Raw genomic sequence first — 15311 nt, 5'->3', positions numbered from 1 at the left:
ACTTGGACGGAAACCATAATTCTTTAAGGCTATACAAACATAAAATAGAGCATAACACACTTGGCCTGTCCAGGACATAAGTTCTTCCACTTTTCATCTTCTCCCGTCCATTTTGCCCAGGTGCACCTGTTTGTCTGTTGGCAAAGTTTGTTTTCCAAGCGAGAAAAATCCAAATAACCGACAAGCACACGCCACAGGCCGATCAATACGTTTAATCATCCAGATTGCGTTAAAGTTGACTGATGGATTTGGATATATGAAACTCCAAGGAAACGTTCATATTTGACTAGATAGTGGACGAGTGTAGGTATACAGATATTCGTCGGCTTCCTTGGCTGACAGTTTTTTAAGTTCAAAATAAATGGCATGGTTTTTTTGTTCCTCGACCTACAAGGAGAGTCCCGTGCGACGTAGGTCATCGCAGATTATTAGATTATAGCGGAAAGACTAGAAAGCCTGAGAAGGTGGAGTATTTCCATCCGCCCATGAGGGTGCCCCGTTCCAGCTTCAGATAGACCCGGTCCTCCCGTTCAACCATCAGCAGTACTCCGTTGCTGGCCGCCTCTCTCGTAACGTCCTGGTCACCGGCAAATGCTGATATAACCGGATAATCATTCTGCATCAGGTTCACCTATAGGGTGCGATGAAGGGGAGGAAGCAAACTCAATTTTAAGTATCATATTCAATTCCGCCGGTGGACTGAAATTAGATCTATTTTCAGTATTTGTATTTGGATGCAGACCAAATAGGCTATTTGGTAATTGCTCACCTGTATGGTTTGTCTGTTGTAGACCTTGACCACGTGAAAGCTGAAACTATATATTCCCCTCCTTGGCGCCTGGAAAACACTTGCTTTGAGATCGAAATGGTTGCCGATGTTCACTAAAACCTGTGACCAAAAAAGGCGCACAATGAGAGAGCGCTGTGTTTTTCCAGGTGTATGCTTTACTTTACATCAGAGCTGGTTTTAATAAATTGTCCCTGCTATCTTTAGTAATAACAGAGCAGCATATCAGTCATATGATGGTTCTTAAATGCCAAATGTTTTAGGCTGCACTTGATTCCCAATGTGACGCGTAAGAAATAATAGGCCACTATCCAAAGACCTCAGCAGTGAAACTTGTCTTGATGGGAACATCCAACCAATAGCAATACAGCACATATCTAAATTCTGCCAAGGCCTAAGACGCATATGTGATAAATGATTCTGCATGCATGATCCTTAATTTTGGCACCGCATTTCCAAATTACGCCAATTACGCACAGCATTAAATTAGCCATACCCACAAGAAAACAGCTTTCTGCTGTTTACCTTATGGAGGGTTAGGGATCAGATTACACAGAGCGTGAGTAGTGATAGGAAATCAATGTAACGTCACCTTTAACAAGTTATGAACGCCCACAGCAAATACACGGGGAGTCATATGGTGTTAAACAAAAATAATGAAACAACCGAATGAAAACAGTAACCATTGTAACTAAGTTGATGAACCAAAACAGATTATGATTCGACTGGTGATGGGCTGTGTTACTAGCAAATTTCCGTAGACACCTGACCTGGTCAAAATAGATGGTCATAGACGTGTTGCTCATCTCTGACGGCTCATGGTTGGTTCCACGCACGGCTGAAAAAGCCACTTTTGCGCCAGCGGAGCGGACGGATATGCCGAGTGAGGAGGTGACTGCTCCGTCCGAAGAAGGGTTCGAGTCGCACACCACCAGACACTTCCCTTCCAGCACGATGGGCTCCGTGTCGTTCTGGCCGAGGCAGAGAACCACGCCGCATCCCAAGAGGAGGGTCAGTGCCAGCATGGCACAGGGTCCCGGGCAGCGCGCTGGCACCATGGTCGGAACGCTGATCCTGTGCACACTGATACAACCCGGCAGCCCCTTGGAGGTTTGTTAGTACTCGATCACCTGGTCCAGACTTACTCCCTTCTCTCTCTCTCTCTCTCTCTCTCTCCTCTCTCTCTCTTCCTCTATCTGTGATGCTCCCTCACTCTCTCAAACACCCTCTGACACACAGACGCACTCAGACTCTCTCCGGCTCTCTCACTCCCCTCCCTCCTGTGCGTCTTAGTTGATTTTAGGGGGGTCTTCAGACAGCTGGTGTTGTAAATCCTGATGATTAAAGAGTAAAATAAAAGTGATTATGTTAGAGAATACTAGGAGAACTATCTTGCATAGTTGCCTGAAAAAAACTTGAACATATTCTGTGTGCGTAAAGTAGCCAGCGTGCGTAAAAGCAAAGGTAGTCTATTATGCGTAAAATATCTAAATATTCACGTTGTTGCAAACTGATTTGATCAATATCGGACCAATACAACATGAAATCATTAGTTTAGGCTACTGTAGAATATCCCCCAATACAGTTATGCGCCACAGCTCTTTCAGTTACAAATTATATTTTCCATCCAAAATTATAATCCATCGATCCGCTATCCGCGTTCTTATTCTTGTTTGCAAAACAAACACTTGGCAGACATTTATTACTCAGGAAAAAGTAAATGTGGGAGCTTACCTGTGCAATCCATCCCGCTGGTATGCTCTCTGTCTCTCGCAGACTGAACTGAGCGCTTGGATCGCCGGTGCAAAGAAGGAATCGTCTCTTGGCTCCCTTTAGAGGGACAATTCACGCCCATTCTTTGAGTGTAATGTAACCACTGCAACGAGACTCCTCAAAAGTACCCCACAATCGAGAGCACACGCGTGGATTAATGAGTTTGTTTACATATTAATCAGTTCAGTGTTGTGAGCTCAGGGGGCCTCTCGGGACGGCAGAGATCACTTGCTCTCAATGTCTGTAATTTATATGCTATGTGGTTCTCACGTCGCTCCCTGATTAATCCGAGATGAAGGGGGTTGAACAGCGGATAACCTTGCTGTTGCATGGCGGATTCGGCATGCATGTATATGTTACTAATTTGAGTCTAAAACGAGCATTTTTATGAGTCAAACATAGATACTTGTGCGCCATCCAGTGGCAGACAGCAGAATTTGCCTGCCTCTGCGTTTCAGGCGTACACAGAAACGCCACAGCATAATGTTTTAAATATAAAACTGTGCGCTATTTGGCTTGCACATTTCAGATGAACAGTGGATATTGGCATATCAGCAAATCATTTCACGTACGCATCATATTTCACAAACATACCAAGTTGAAGGGAGTTGACAGTTTGGAAAGTGCCTGCTTCACAGTCAAGGACCTGCAGTCCCTGTACCTTTCTTACCCTTTCTTTTCAATTCTTCCCTGACATGTCATCATCCTTTGAAGAGCTGTGTAAAGGGCTCCTTATCAGTGCTCTACACCTCTGAAGGGTCTGAGAGTGGGCTTCAGAAGTGGTGAACCCTCACTTTAGCCCTCTAATGAGCTGTCACTCTCCTTACTTAAATATATGCTAATTGGCTGGATTATGTATGGAGCTCACATTCATAGGGGAAGCTATAGACTGTGTTTGACTTCACTAATTATCCAAATAGAGAGAGAGAAGCGAATACTTCTTTTAACAGAATTCATCAGGACTGTGATCTATATTTCAAATGCAATCAAAACAGATGGATTTGGGATCTATAGCAGATGCTATTAAACATGCACGCTGGACTTGCTCAAACTCACACAAAACATACAGAATATGTAGATGAAACAACTACTAACATCAATATGCAATGCCCTTGTAGAATGATCCATGACTTGCACTACTTTAGACTTAATCATGGTTACTCCATCCCCACACCCTCCAACCCCTTTCTCAACCCCATTTGACAAACATTGCACTGTCAGTGCTGACTGACATGCCATGCAGAAGAGTGACATCAGGTATCCAAGAGCCACAACTGACCCCAGGCCTGTAGAAGGACACACAGCTACAGAAAACATCAAATGTCAAGTATGAGGGACATGCAAGGAAAAGGCATGTGGCCTTCATGGCATTACCATACCAGAGGCTGCCATTGCCTGAAGAGGGTGTGCACTTCCATCAGGCAAGCTGATCGGCCAGACTGACAACAGCGTTACGGTTATTTTCCCTGACAGCTAGCAGAGCCTACTGGCTCCCAGGAACGGGGAGGTCGATCATGTGACGGGTCTTAAAGCGAGCCATCTGTTTTTGCAATGTAAAGGGACTTCGCCTCAGTCTGACTGGCTTTGTTTTTCTGTACAAGTCACAGAACAAGCAAGTACTTCTCTGGGCAGAAATCATTGGGTAACCTACAATACATTAACAGCATGATTCCCCTCGTGACTTGGGTTTGATTTTGCTCGATGTAACCGTCATTACTGTGGTTAAGAAATCAGTCTGTCAGAATGTGTCAGCATGGAAGGTAATTGCTGTTCATTTGATCTTTCCTTCAGAGGAGTTATGCCTTTTTCTGTTTGTCCTAAATTCATTGCATCTTCACCTCCTGTTCCATTATATAAATATTATACATAATATATCCTGTGCTAAAAAGCGGAGGAAGTCCTTAACAAGAAGCACTGAGCACTCAGACCACCATGTGCCTCAAGAGGTCTAAAACAACCACGTTAAGACAAATGTGTGTGCACTGTGTGTGTGTGTGTGTCTGTCTGACTGCCTGCCTGTCTGTCTGTGTGCGGCTATGTATTCTAAATGTGTGTGTGTATCTTCATGTCTCAAAGGTCAACGTCTCCAACAAGTTCATACACCATGGGAGGTCTCTCTCACTTCAACCCTGAAAGAAACCTTCGTGAGAAAGAGATTACAATTTTGGCTTCTGCTTTGTCTCTCCTGCGCCTTACATCAGTAAGATGTGACCTCTATCTTACCATGTGTGTGAGGAGAAAAATAACATCAATCTTCCACTTCCTCCCCTGCTAGTGTTGGGCTAACACCTAGCCTCCCTGATGAGGAGTATATTGCTAACCCGGAGAAAGGTTACAGCACTGTGCCTGCTATACAGTAGCTGATACAAGTTTGTCAGCTACCCATGTGTGCATGTGTGTGTTTGAAGATTTAGCTGTAGGTGGCAATAGCAGTGGAAGCAAAGAAAACTCATGTAAGACTATTTGAAAGGATTGATTTCAGAAAATAGCCAAACAAGACAAACTTGGCTCCTGGTTTTAAACATAAATCTGTCTGCTGTGTGAATATGAAGCCTTGATGGGCCTCATACTCATTATGTGAATTGTAAAACACAGCAGACTCATCACAGGTGACTTTGGGAGAACATCTACTTTCAGAAAAGAGACAAATAAAAACAGTGAAGAACTATGTTGGATGATTGACACAATAAACTGAAGCAGAAGAAGTCCTCCCAAGTTGTGCTGCCTCAGGTTTGTTTTTAATTTCCCATAGTAAATTATGATGCTGACTGAAGGTCTCAATTCAACAGACAGCCACCTAATAATCCTGTATAGATTGTGTGTTTAAATCTTCACAAATGAAGTACAATCATTATGCTCAATACCTCTTAGGCCTTGAGTGACATATGGCATGCAATGATGTACACACAACATGGGTGAAAAGCAATAAAAACTATTTTTTATGGAACAAAATGGCATACTTTTCAACAGAAATGTGAGAGAAAGAGAATACCACTTAGTTTGATAATTAATTGCAAATGTCATTCCAATTGTCTAGTCCAATAAATAGTTGTTAACAGACCTAGAGACAATAGCAGGCTACAAGACTCTTTGATGTCATCAAGAAATGAATGTTATTGTCATATAATGTTATCAGTTATGACCCAGAAATTGGACCCTTATTGCCACAAAATGTCCCTTGCTGCTCTTAAGCTGCACATTTCCATTTTTCCCACTTTGTTCTCCATGTACGAATTCTGGCAGTTGTTCACAAATGCTCACACATACTGATTGGACTGTCATCGACTAAAGTACACAAATAATATGAATTCTTAGGCCTATATTGGATGGTTTCCCCGTTGACTGTATTTTGAAGACTTTGATTTTGAAATGTGTTACCGGAAGTCCAAGCAATGCTGCTGCTAGCTTAATAGCCAACCTACAGACGCTCACGGCTAGGTTGAACTTTAGTAACGTTAACCTATCTAACTTAATTGAAAAAAATCAATAAACATTACAATTACACCTTTAACCATTTCCAAACTCGTTTAAGCTGCATTATTATTATTTTTTTATTATTATTATTATTTTGGTGCAGTTTGCGACACAGAAAGTGCTGGTCGTACCAGCAGCTGCCCTGTGAGCTCCTTTAGCTGTTGTCGGCTACATGTGGGGGGAAGTGCAGAGCAAAGCTTGCTACCCAAGGTTAGCTGTACATTTAATGTAATGCTGACTTAACCTTGTTTTTGACTCTGATCCACCATATTTCTTCACCAGGTGGCGTTTTATCAACTGTCAACAGGCCTACAATCTACTCTTGTGGTAGCCTGTTTTCCATGTCCTAGGCTATATCATTTTTAGCTCTGTGAGATGACTATTGAACAGTGACAATAAAGGGATACTTTGGTTCAGTAGGGATAGGTGTTTAATTTACAAGACAATCTTCACTCAAATTAATTGGCATTTGTCGGCGACAATCAAATTCAAATGACTAATTTGTGCGCTTTAATTTTGAAGGCAAAATCGCTAGACCGGAAGGCTTATCTGTGCTAGTAGCTACAGCTTGACTTGCCCTCACCATGGCGACTGGACGCGGACAGTTCTTTCGGAGTTTCAGAGAGGGTCTGGAGAGAAAACCTGCACAGCCACTTCAAGGCAGAGGAAAGGCTACTAAAAAGAAGAAAAAACGCCCCAAGACAATGTCGGCCCTCAGGTGAAGCATCAAGTGACATGTTATCCCATGCTGCCTCAGCATAAAATAATGAAATCCGCGGTCTGGAAACCACAGAATAATTTCAGACTAGACTGCTGCCAATGCCGTACTTTAACGTTAACACGTTAACAGTCTACCTTGCAAATATAACCGATGTTGTATCTGTCTCATAGGAAGCCCGGGTCAAGACAAGTGAAACAAATGGCAGTACCAAATGCCGATATTTTAAAAGTGCCAGGAGTAAGGTTGTCCAAAACTGCTGACAAATCATCTCGAGCCTCCACTCAAAACTTTCTAGAAAGGTAAGCTGTCCACTGATGTTTGCGTTTGCCCAAATGCTCACCACTTTCAGGTTCAATGGTCAGAAACTGTCCTGTTTCAAGTTCAAACTTAATTGTCCCTTAGGGAAAATGGTTTGCAGACAGGGTTGGTAGTAAAACACAATATAAGCACAGTAGAATTAATACAGGGGTAAGACACTTCATTAGCCTATGTGTCCAAACTAAGCAATCTAATTACAGTGGGAATACAGGAAGAGTCCCTGCTTCCCTGCTGCCTAGTGAGTTTATGCACTTTAAGTAGACACCAAGGGGGCATCAGCTCAAACTGCCCAAGTCAATCAAGAAGGACCATGGCCTTCCTCACCGCATGCCTGGTTCACATCAGTAACCTTACTGGCTATTTTCACCAAGCTCCCCAGTCTGTATTTATTGTTTAATCTGAGGCTGCCAAACCAGGGTGCAATACAAAGGGTAAAAACAGATGAAAGAAAAAAAAAAAAGATTGAACAAGGTTATCATTTGACCATGCATATTGAAAGAGTTAATTTTCCATTTTTATTTGCCATAGGAAAAACAAACCCTCCCGTATCGCCTTGCAGCACCTGTATTTGTGTCAAAAATCGCAAACAGCTCCCATATATTTAGTTTTATTGAGCCGTGCAACAGTTCAAACTGAGATTAAGAGAAAAACTTTACTCTCAAACGTGGCTCAAGACCTCAGCTAAGCACAACTGACCACAACTGAGCCAGAAAGTTCCCATTTCAGTCTTTTCAGTGTCAAATGGTTGGACTAGTGGTTTCTAAGATGTCTAAACACATTTTCGGCAACTCTGTCTATTTACCCCCAGCCAATGGTAGAATGAGGCACCTGCCCTACCAGTGTATGACACATCATTGCAGATATGTAGTTCAGATATAACCATACTGGATGCTTTGAGATGTTTTTTTTTTTTTTTTATAAAAAAGCAACATGGATGATGTAGATTAGTCAACAGATGGAATTATGGAAACACTTTTGAGGATTTCAAGCCAACAGGACGTTCCCTGACTCTGATAGGTGCCGGGTTTTTATGCACTATTTGCGAAAAGATGAGTCTTGGGATGCTTTTTGACGCTGTGCTAATACAGCACCATCACTAGCATGTACTGGCAACGTTGTGGATATGAGTGCAGCTTGTTTCCTGCCTGTCATCCCCTCTCTTAAACTGTCTTGTCACTTTCTGCTACGCTGTTAGAAATGCCAAAGAAACCCTTAAAGCTGCACTAGGAAACTTTGCATGCTGGTGGCTCCAAATGGCAGTGAGTAGTAACCATTTGAAAAAGTTGAACTTCTTTATCCAGAAATCATGTAACCAGAATTTCATCTGAGCAAATAAGGTGAATGTTCAGGGTCTAAGTTCAGCAGGATCTGACACTTTTCTCAATTGCAGCCCCACTTTGTGATTTAGGCTGATAAGACGGCTGTATCTTTACATAAAAATCCTGAGTAGTGTAGCTTTAAAAAACTGAGTCCTGAAATTGGTATGAGTCATCATGACTGTTCATTATCTGTGTGGGTTTTATACCAAATCTACTAAATGGGAACATTATTGCTTGACGTTGGCCAGTTGGGTGGGTATATTGCCAGAAGCACAGCGTAAGTTTGCAAAGTAAGTTGTCAAAAGAGTATATTTGTTTCATACACTAGCGCCCCTAAAGAAAAGAACTGCATGCCGCTGAACCACAGGTGGCACAAAAACATTGGTGTCAGTTCCTTGTAGTCATGTCTAATTACCTTTTCCTTAGACTGCCATCTGAGATCCTGATTAACATTCTGTCATACCTGGATGCCTCCTCGCTTTTCTGCATCAGCCACGTCAACAAGCTCTTCTATCAGCTCGCCAATGATGAGTAAGTCTGCAAAAGGTCTCATGAATGCAGTCAGCACCGTTAAACTTTAAATGGAAGAGTATTTTAATCAAGAACTCAATCCAACAGCAAGTGCAGTATTCCTGCCAGTCAGGGAATTTCTGAAGTATCGTGGAATATTGACAGCTCTCTTGCAGACAGGGTTCAAGTTCAAGCAGTCCGATAACTTCTTTGTCCTGGACTACCAGGAATCTTTATCAGAATGTATTTTTTTTCAGCTTTTTCATTTAAAATGGTGGCCACCATGTGTCAGGGTATTGCCCACATATCTTAGAATGGGAGCCCTGTACGGAAATACCTTACTAGACTCACAAAATCATTCAATAATTTGTGTCTTTCTTCAGCTGTTTCCACTCACAGCAGTCTTACTTCTCTAAACCTATCTGGCTCTTACTTTCCTTCACTGTAGTGCCATGTGGCATAAGATGTACATATCAGAGTTTGGCAAGAGTCAAAGGTGGAAACCGAAGTGCATGGACGAGGTGCTGCTGAAGCTGGCCACAGTGGAGGTGCGGGATCGGACCGCGGGCTACTGGAAGAGGCTGTACTTCAGGACCATAACTGGATACGACGTGAACAAGTGGAAGAGAGAGCTTCGGGACATCAGCCCATACACCGGGCTGCCCACCAAGACACAGTGGGTCCTCAGGTAAGAGACGGGCCCAGGCAAAAACTGTTTGAAGTACTTTAGTTGTATGGTTTGCATGATGTACTAAGCACTTGATTTCACATACTAGACACTTAGTATCTTTAAAAGTGTTGCTTGTTAAGCTAATCAAATGCTCACCATGTACACTACCAGTCAAAAGTTTGGACACACTTGATTGAATGTACTATATTTTTCATTATCTTAAAGCCATTTTGATCTAAAGGCTTATGCTTAAATGCTTGAAATTAGTTTTATAGACAAATATAAATAGTGAAGTAAGCAAGTAAGTGAAGCAAAGGGTGGCTATGTTAAAGAATCTAAAACATAAAATAGTTTTGATTTGTTTAACACTTTTTTGGCCACTGCATAATTCCATTTCTGTTATTTCATAGTTTTGATGTCTTTACTAATATTCTAAAATGTGAAAAATAGTAAAAATACAAAATTTGTGTGTTTTGACTGGTACTTTGACTGGTAGTGTATATTCAAACACTACTATTCAACTTCTATTTAACTAGCCTACAATTTAACGCAAAATGCAAGAGGTCTCAGTTAAAAAAGCAAACACATTTCCTTGGGAATCCTTTTGAAGTCTTATGTCCGTTACATTTATGTGTTACAATTTGTTACTTTGCCTTCTTTCAATGGACAGGTGTTTATGTAGTACAACCAAATCAATGGTTTTAGTTGACCTCATATTTACAATACCATAACTTGTATTTGCCGTCTGTTGTGTATGCCTGGCTGTTTGACAATGGGAAGCAGCTGAGCTGTCATGGGAACTCCTGCTAGTGTGCACTCTCCCTGGCTCGCACCGCAAAGTTAAACCGCGGTGCTCCAACCTCGCTGTTATGACAGTTTAAGGGTAGAAACCAGAGGGCGATCCAAACCGCTGGCAATCAAAAACAATGCATGGTTTGTTTTCCCTCTCACACTTAATGACACTTTCTTATTAAAGGTGAGAGAGGAGGTCTCTGTCTGACTGCATTGTGTGCTCAGGGGGATGCCAGCGCACAGGGGAAAGCTCCCTCACCGTCTCCACCGCGGTTTCTGCTGTGTTTTTATAACCTCTGATTAGAGGCTGTGCAGCACTCAATTTTGAGTTCTGTGGCAGCCGCTGAGGTACAGAGGGGAAGTAGAAATAATTGTGTTCCTTGCAGAGGCTGTCTGAATTGTTGAAATAAATTACTTGGACACCCCTCCCACACACACACATGCACACACACACACACACACACACACACACACCTTCCCCTTCCTCCCTCCCCCACCAACCCAGACAATTCCCTGTGGGGGTTTGTCTGTTAGAGACACGCAGGCGGATGCGATTTACCTTGGTAATAATCATTTCACAAGATATCAGACATACAGACAATGGGGAGTGAAATCCCTTGGGTCACCTGAGGCCTCCTGGGCCGCTCTGGTTTTTAGTTTTATTCCTCTACTTAATTGATATTGGATGGTGCCTCAGCTCAACAGCGGCTGCATCACAGTGGGGGCATCCCTGAATCACAGTTTGGACAGAATTGGATCAAGAGATTTGTCACAACAGCTGTGGTTTCATTTCAGCTATTGCATATCATTTAATTAGCATGTGTAGCTTCGCCAGAGTCACAATACACCCCACTGCTGTCAAAAGTAGATGTTAGAGCCATTAAACTCATGGTTTGCGTGATTAAAAGAGTTGGGTTGAGCTATACAGTACATTGTACAATTATCTACACTGTATTAAGTTAAAATAATTATATAGATGACTTGATTTTTGTTTTGTTTTTGGTTTTTTTTACTTTTATAAACTCAGCTTTATTTATTAGCATCAACTGTATCATCTAACATTTTTTTTTTACTACAGGCAAATAATACACATAACACACACGAATATGATGACATGACAATATATCCTCACAAAAAAGAAAAGGAAGAAAAATAAAAGAAAAAAGCAAGTAGTAAAGTAAATAAAAAAAAAAAAGACAAAATAAAAATAATAGGATCCCTTCAGTAATTCATAATTAGATTGACAGTACCAGTACATTTAGAAAATGAAATATACATATGACGTATATGCGTATTTAGAGTTTTATGTAGTCCCACTCGTCACTAGAGCAAATTTTTTCCCATTTCATATTGTGTTGTGCTACTTTGTAATGGTTTGTAGCAATTATTTTTTCCAAAAGAAATTGGCTTCGCACTGTATTCGCACAGTGTGAATTGAGGTAATTCCCAGTTTAGAAAGTAGAGGGCTTGTCTGTGTAATTTCTGCATTGTTTATTTTCAAACTAGCAGCTCACAAATGATCTTGTGAGGCAACTCTCCCACCCCCACACCACATGTGTGCTTTTATTGCCATACACGAAACATCTGTCATATCTTTCTGCATTGCATTATCTTTTTCGAGAAACTTGTGTGTCACCTGGGAGCTGACGGTATCTGACAAGTCAGGGTGTGAGAGGACATTTGAGCAGAGCCGAGCGCACTTCTTTGAGTCTTCTGTGATCATTTGCTGGAGCGGAGGCCGCTGGCCCAACTACCACCACGTTTCCACCCTTCAACTCCACGGTCTCCGGACAACCCACAGCTACCCCAGCCTAAAGAAGTAAGACAGCCTCCTCTCCTCTCCTCTCCTCTCCTCTCCTCTCCTCTCCTCTCCTCTCAATAATATATTTTTTTCCCCTTTGCCTTGTCAGACCTGGCTGGCGGTCCCTCATGGCCAAGTTTGACATGGAGACTCTATCTAAAAGTATGCAGGTTATTGGCAAAGACAGACTGGTCAAACTGATACTTCTACAGCCTGGCATCATCATTGGCATCTGGAGGGTAATTCCTTGACAACCATAGCATGTTACATAATTTGTTAGCTTATTGTGGCTAAATATGGAATTTTGTGGAATTTTAACCAAAAGTGACTTCTTTGAATTAGGCAGCTAAACAAATAGGAAGATGTACACTATACAAAAAAGCTAAGCTAACTGATGTCTGTGTCTGCAGGGTCAGAGCTCTATTGCCTTTGTCATGGTCAGCCTCCACTTCCACAGGCTGGTGGAGAAGAGTCTCCTGGGATCCTCCGTTTGGTAGGCTACCTTCTGGCAGGCACCTCTTATTCATTTGCTTAAATGGCGGGCACTGCACTGCCAACAGATGGTTTGGGCCCAAATGCAAAGGATGCGATAATTGACACGAGTAGTTTGATGCTCCTGATGTGACCCGTCTGTGATGCAGTGCGGGCATCAGATTTGAAGCGTCAGCAGCACTGGCACCTGCATTTCACCACTGCAATGTATCAGATTTTCTTCAAAGTAATATAAAAGATGGCCTGTGCTACAGTCTGCTTCACATATTGCTGCCACTGAATCAGCTTTGTGAGTTAAAGCCTTTAAATAAGTCAATGGTCACTGTGGTTCCAGAAACGTTATGAATGGACCGCGGGTTGGAGTTGAGCAGACACATCAAGGAGGTTGGATGTGCCACTCGATGCTTTTAGTGTGTTTTGGGCCATTGAAAGCAATATTTGAAAATCCATGCACCTGATACATCTTTGGGCTTTGATCTACTTTTGGGCTTTAAAAGGTCATAGTAAACATTCCCTTATGTGGCAAAAGGCGGCTTACTGTAGACTCGTTTCCAAATGTTGTGAATCCTTTATGCATGTTTTTGGATGAGATGCAAATCACAACAGAATATTGTCTTATTATGTAAATGTCATGTGAAAACATATCGTCATTTGGAACACAGCTGTCTTACTAGGGATTACTTTTGTCTTGGTTCTGTTAGATTGTCAGATACATGGTGAGTGAATAGTGAGTGATTTGCAAAATGATTGTACAGCTACACCTATTGTGAGTCTTGTACTTGAACATAGTGTGGGCACAGCCCCCTCTCCTGGTTACTGGTGAGAGCACAATGCTACAGCACCTTATGATTACAGTTGAAAGAATCCACTGAAAATGGTCCTGAAACTCTGAATGCTGTTCACTTACTTCAGTTTTCCTCTAATGGTTATCACTTTTTCCCCCACCTGCAGCCCCTACTCCGAGCCAGTGGACAAACCCCCTTTTGATGACATCGACCCCGAGTACGGTCTCCATGGTTACTCACTACACATTGTTCTCCACAACACTGTGACAGAGATCATGTCCGGCCACTTCTCCCAGCTCTTCTGCCAGAGAAGTAAATTATTTTTACCCATACTTACAAGATGACATTATGAAATGCTACTGGCAATATAAAGGGTACCTGCGGGCCATTAAAAAGTCTGAAAAAGTTCAATTATATGATCTAAATTTAAGGTAACATTAAAAACGTTGTAAACAGTTGAAGTTGGCTTTCTGATACCCTGTTTGTGAGGTGAATGTACTTGGATGACTTTGATGCCCTAGAGATTTAAGCTCATGCTCAAGCTCAGTCAGCTGATTTAACATCACAGTGTGAGAACTGACTTGTCCTGTGTGGTGTTGTCATTGACCAGTTCATATCCGAGACGGCCTAATCCAGCTGACTGCCATTAGCAGGGCCAACTTGTCACAGCACATACCCCTGTCAGGCAATATCGGCCTGCCCTGGAAGTGCGAGGCCCTCGAGGGCAAAGTGGAGGTACCAATTGCTCTGTATAACTGTGTGTTGTTATTGGTATAGTAAAAAAAAGTCCACTTTAAAAGTATAGCACAGAGTTGGGGCCCGAATCACTCCTTTCCTGTCTCTGGACTTAGAAGAACATACTTGGAAGTCCAGCCTAATGGATGTATGCTGGGTTAAATTAAGGAGATTTCAGGCTGAAATGTCACTGTTTATCATTTTTACTGTAACCCCAATGAGGTTTCAACATTGATAGTCTATGTAGAAAAGAAGTGTTCAAACTCCCTTTTTGTTTGTTTCTTTCTTCCTGTCTTCCTTTCTGTCTTGGTAGAACTGCTGCATGATGAGCCTGACTCTGCTGGATGAATCCCAGAAACCCTTCTGGTGTGTCAGCTCTCCCGTTTCCATGGTGTTGGCTAAGACGCCCGTCTCCTACGACTACGATGGCGAGCACTTCATGATCCACTACCAGGACTCAGAAGGCTTGGTGAAGATGAAGCTCGTATGGATGAAGGAACAGAAGCAGTTCTTCCTTGTCGGTCTCATTGCCTATGTGGCCGTTAACAAAGTCAACAAGTATTTCAGTAGAGATTACTGAACCTGCAGTTTTTTCTGCTGCGCTGAGTTCCTTTAAAAAAACTGATTGATGATTTCAGTTTGTGTTCTGTGATTGGAACAAGTTTTGAGGTTTTCATCTTTGCAGTTTTGAAACTGTGACTTTGCTTCATATTTTGGATTATTCATATGATTTGTCTACATAACTTTATGCTTTGTACATAGCTTGTGTATTTGTTATACACAACACAAAAGAAAATCACATGTAAAAATGTAAAGAGAAGAAAATATATTACAAGCTTGTGCTTTTGGAGCTTCATCTGTTAGTCCTAGGAGTTTGGACTCTTCATTCTTGAACAAAAACTTATAATAAAAATATTTAATCATTTGTAATTTGTTCATAATGCAGTAAATGTATTATTGCTCTTGCAAGCCATTTGTTAAACTTGAACAAACATGTCTTCATCATATCTATGCAGTCCGTTAACACAAACGCAGCTTGCATATACATTATAGCCTGAAGGATTGAATGTCAACCTTTTTGTTGGATTTAAAGTCACAAAACGTAGACATGCAGATGTGGATATTTATCATGGT

At 41.9% G+C, this 15311-nt stretch overlaps 2 protein-coding genes across 2 annotated transcripts; one reads left to right on the top strand and one right to left on the bottom strand.

Moving 5' to 3' along the window:
* Nucleotides 1–433: 433 nt before the first annotated feature.
* On the bottom strand, nt 434–1845 carry cbln2b (cerebellin 2b precursor). Its single transcript, XM_071526069.1, has 3 exons — nt 1558–1845; nt 770–889; nt 434–631 (listed from the first exon to the last, which is right to left on the bottom strand). The coding sequence occupies exons 1-3, from the start codon at nt 1843–1845 to the stop codon at nt 434–436; spliced, it is 606 nt and encodes a 201-aa protein (XP_071382170.1).
* A 5108-nt stretch (nt 1846–6953) lies between these two features.
* fbxo15 (F-box protein 15) lies at nt 6954–14757 on the top strand. Its single transcript, XM_071526073.1, has 9 exons — nt 6954–7054; nt 8819–8923; nt 9351–9590; nt 11986–12183; nt 12275–12404; nt 12576–12658; nt 13609–13754; nt 14053–14177; nt 14491–14757. The coding sequence occupies exons 1-9, from the start codon at nt 6954–6956 to the stop codon at nt 14755–14757; spliced, it is 1395 nt and encodes a 464-aa protein (XP_071382174.1).
* The last annotated feature ends 554 nt before the right edge of the window (nt 14758–15311 follow it).

The sequence above is a fragment of the Centroberyx affinis genome, unplaced genomic scaffold (assembly GCF_046629955.1).
Source record: "Centroberyx affinis isolate AG114_WGS23_722 - 3 ecotype Tasmania unplaced genomic scaffold, CSIRO-AGI_Caff_v1 ptg001383l_1, whole genome shotgun sequence".
Classification (NCBI taxonomy): Eukaryota; Metazoa; Chordata; class Actinopteri; order Beryciformes; family Berycidae; genus Centroberyx; species Centroberyx affinis.
This window is presented reverse-complemented; position numbering and strand designations above follow the sequence as displayed.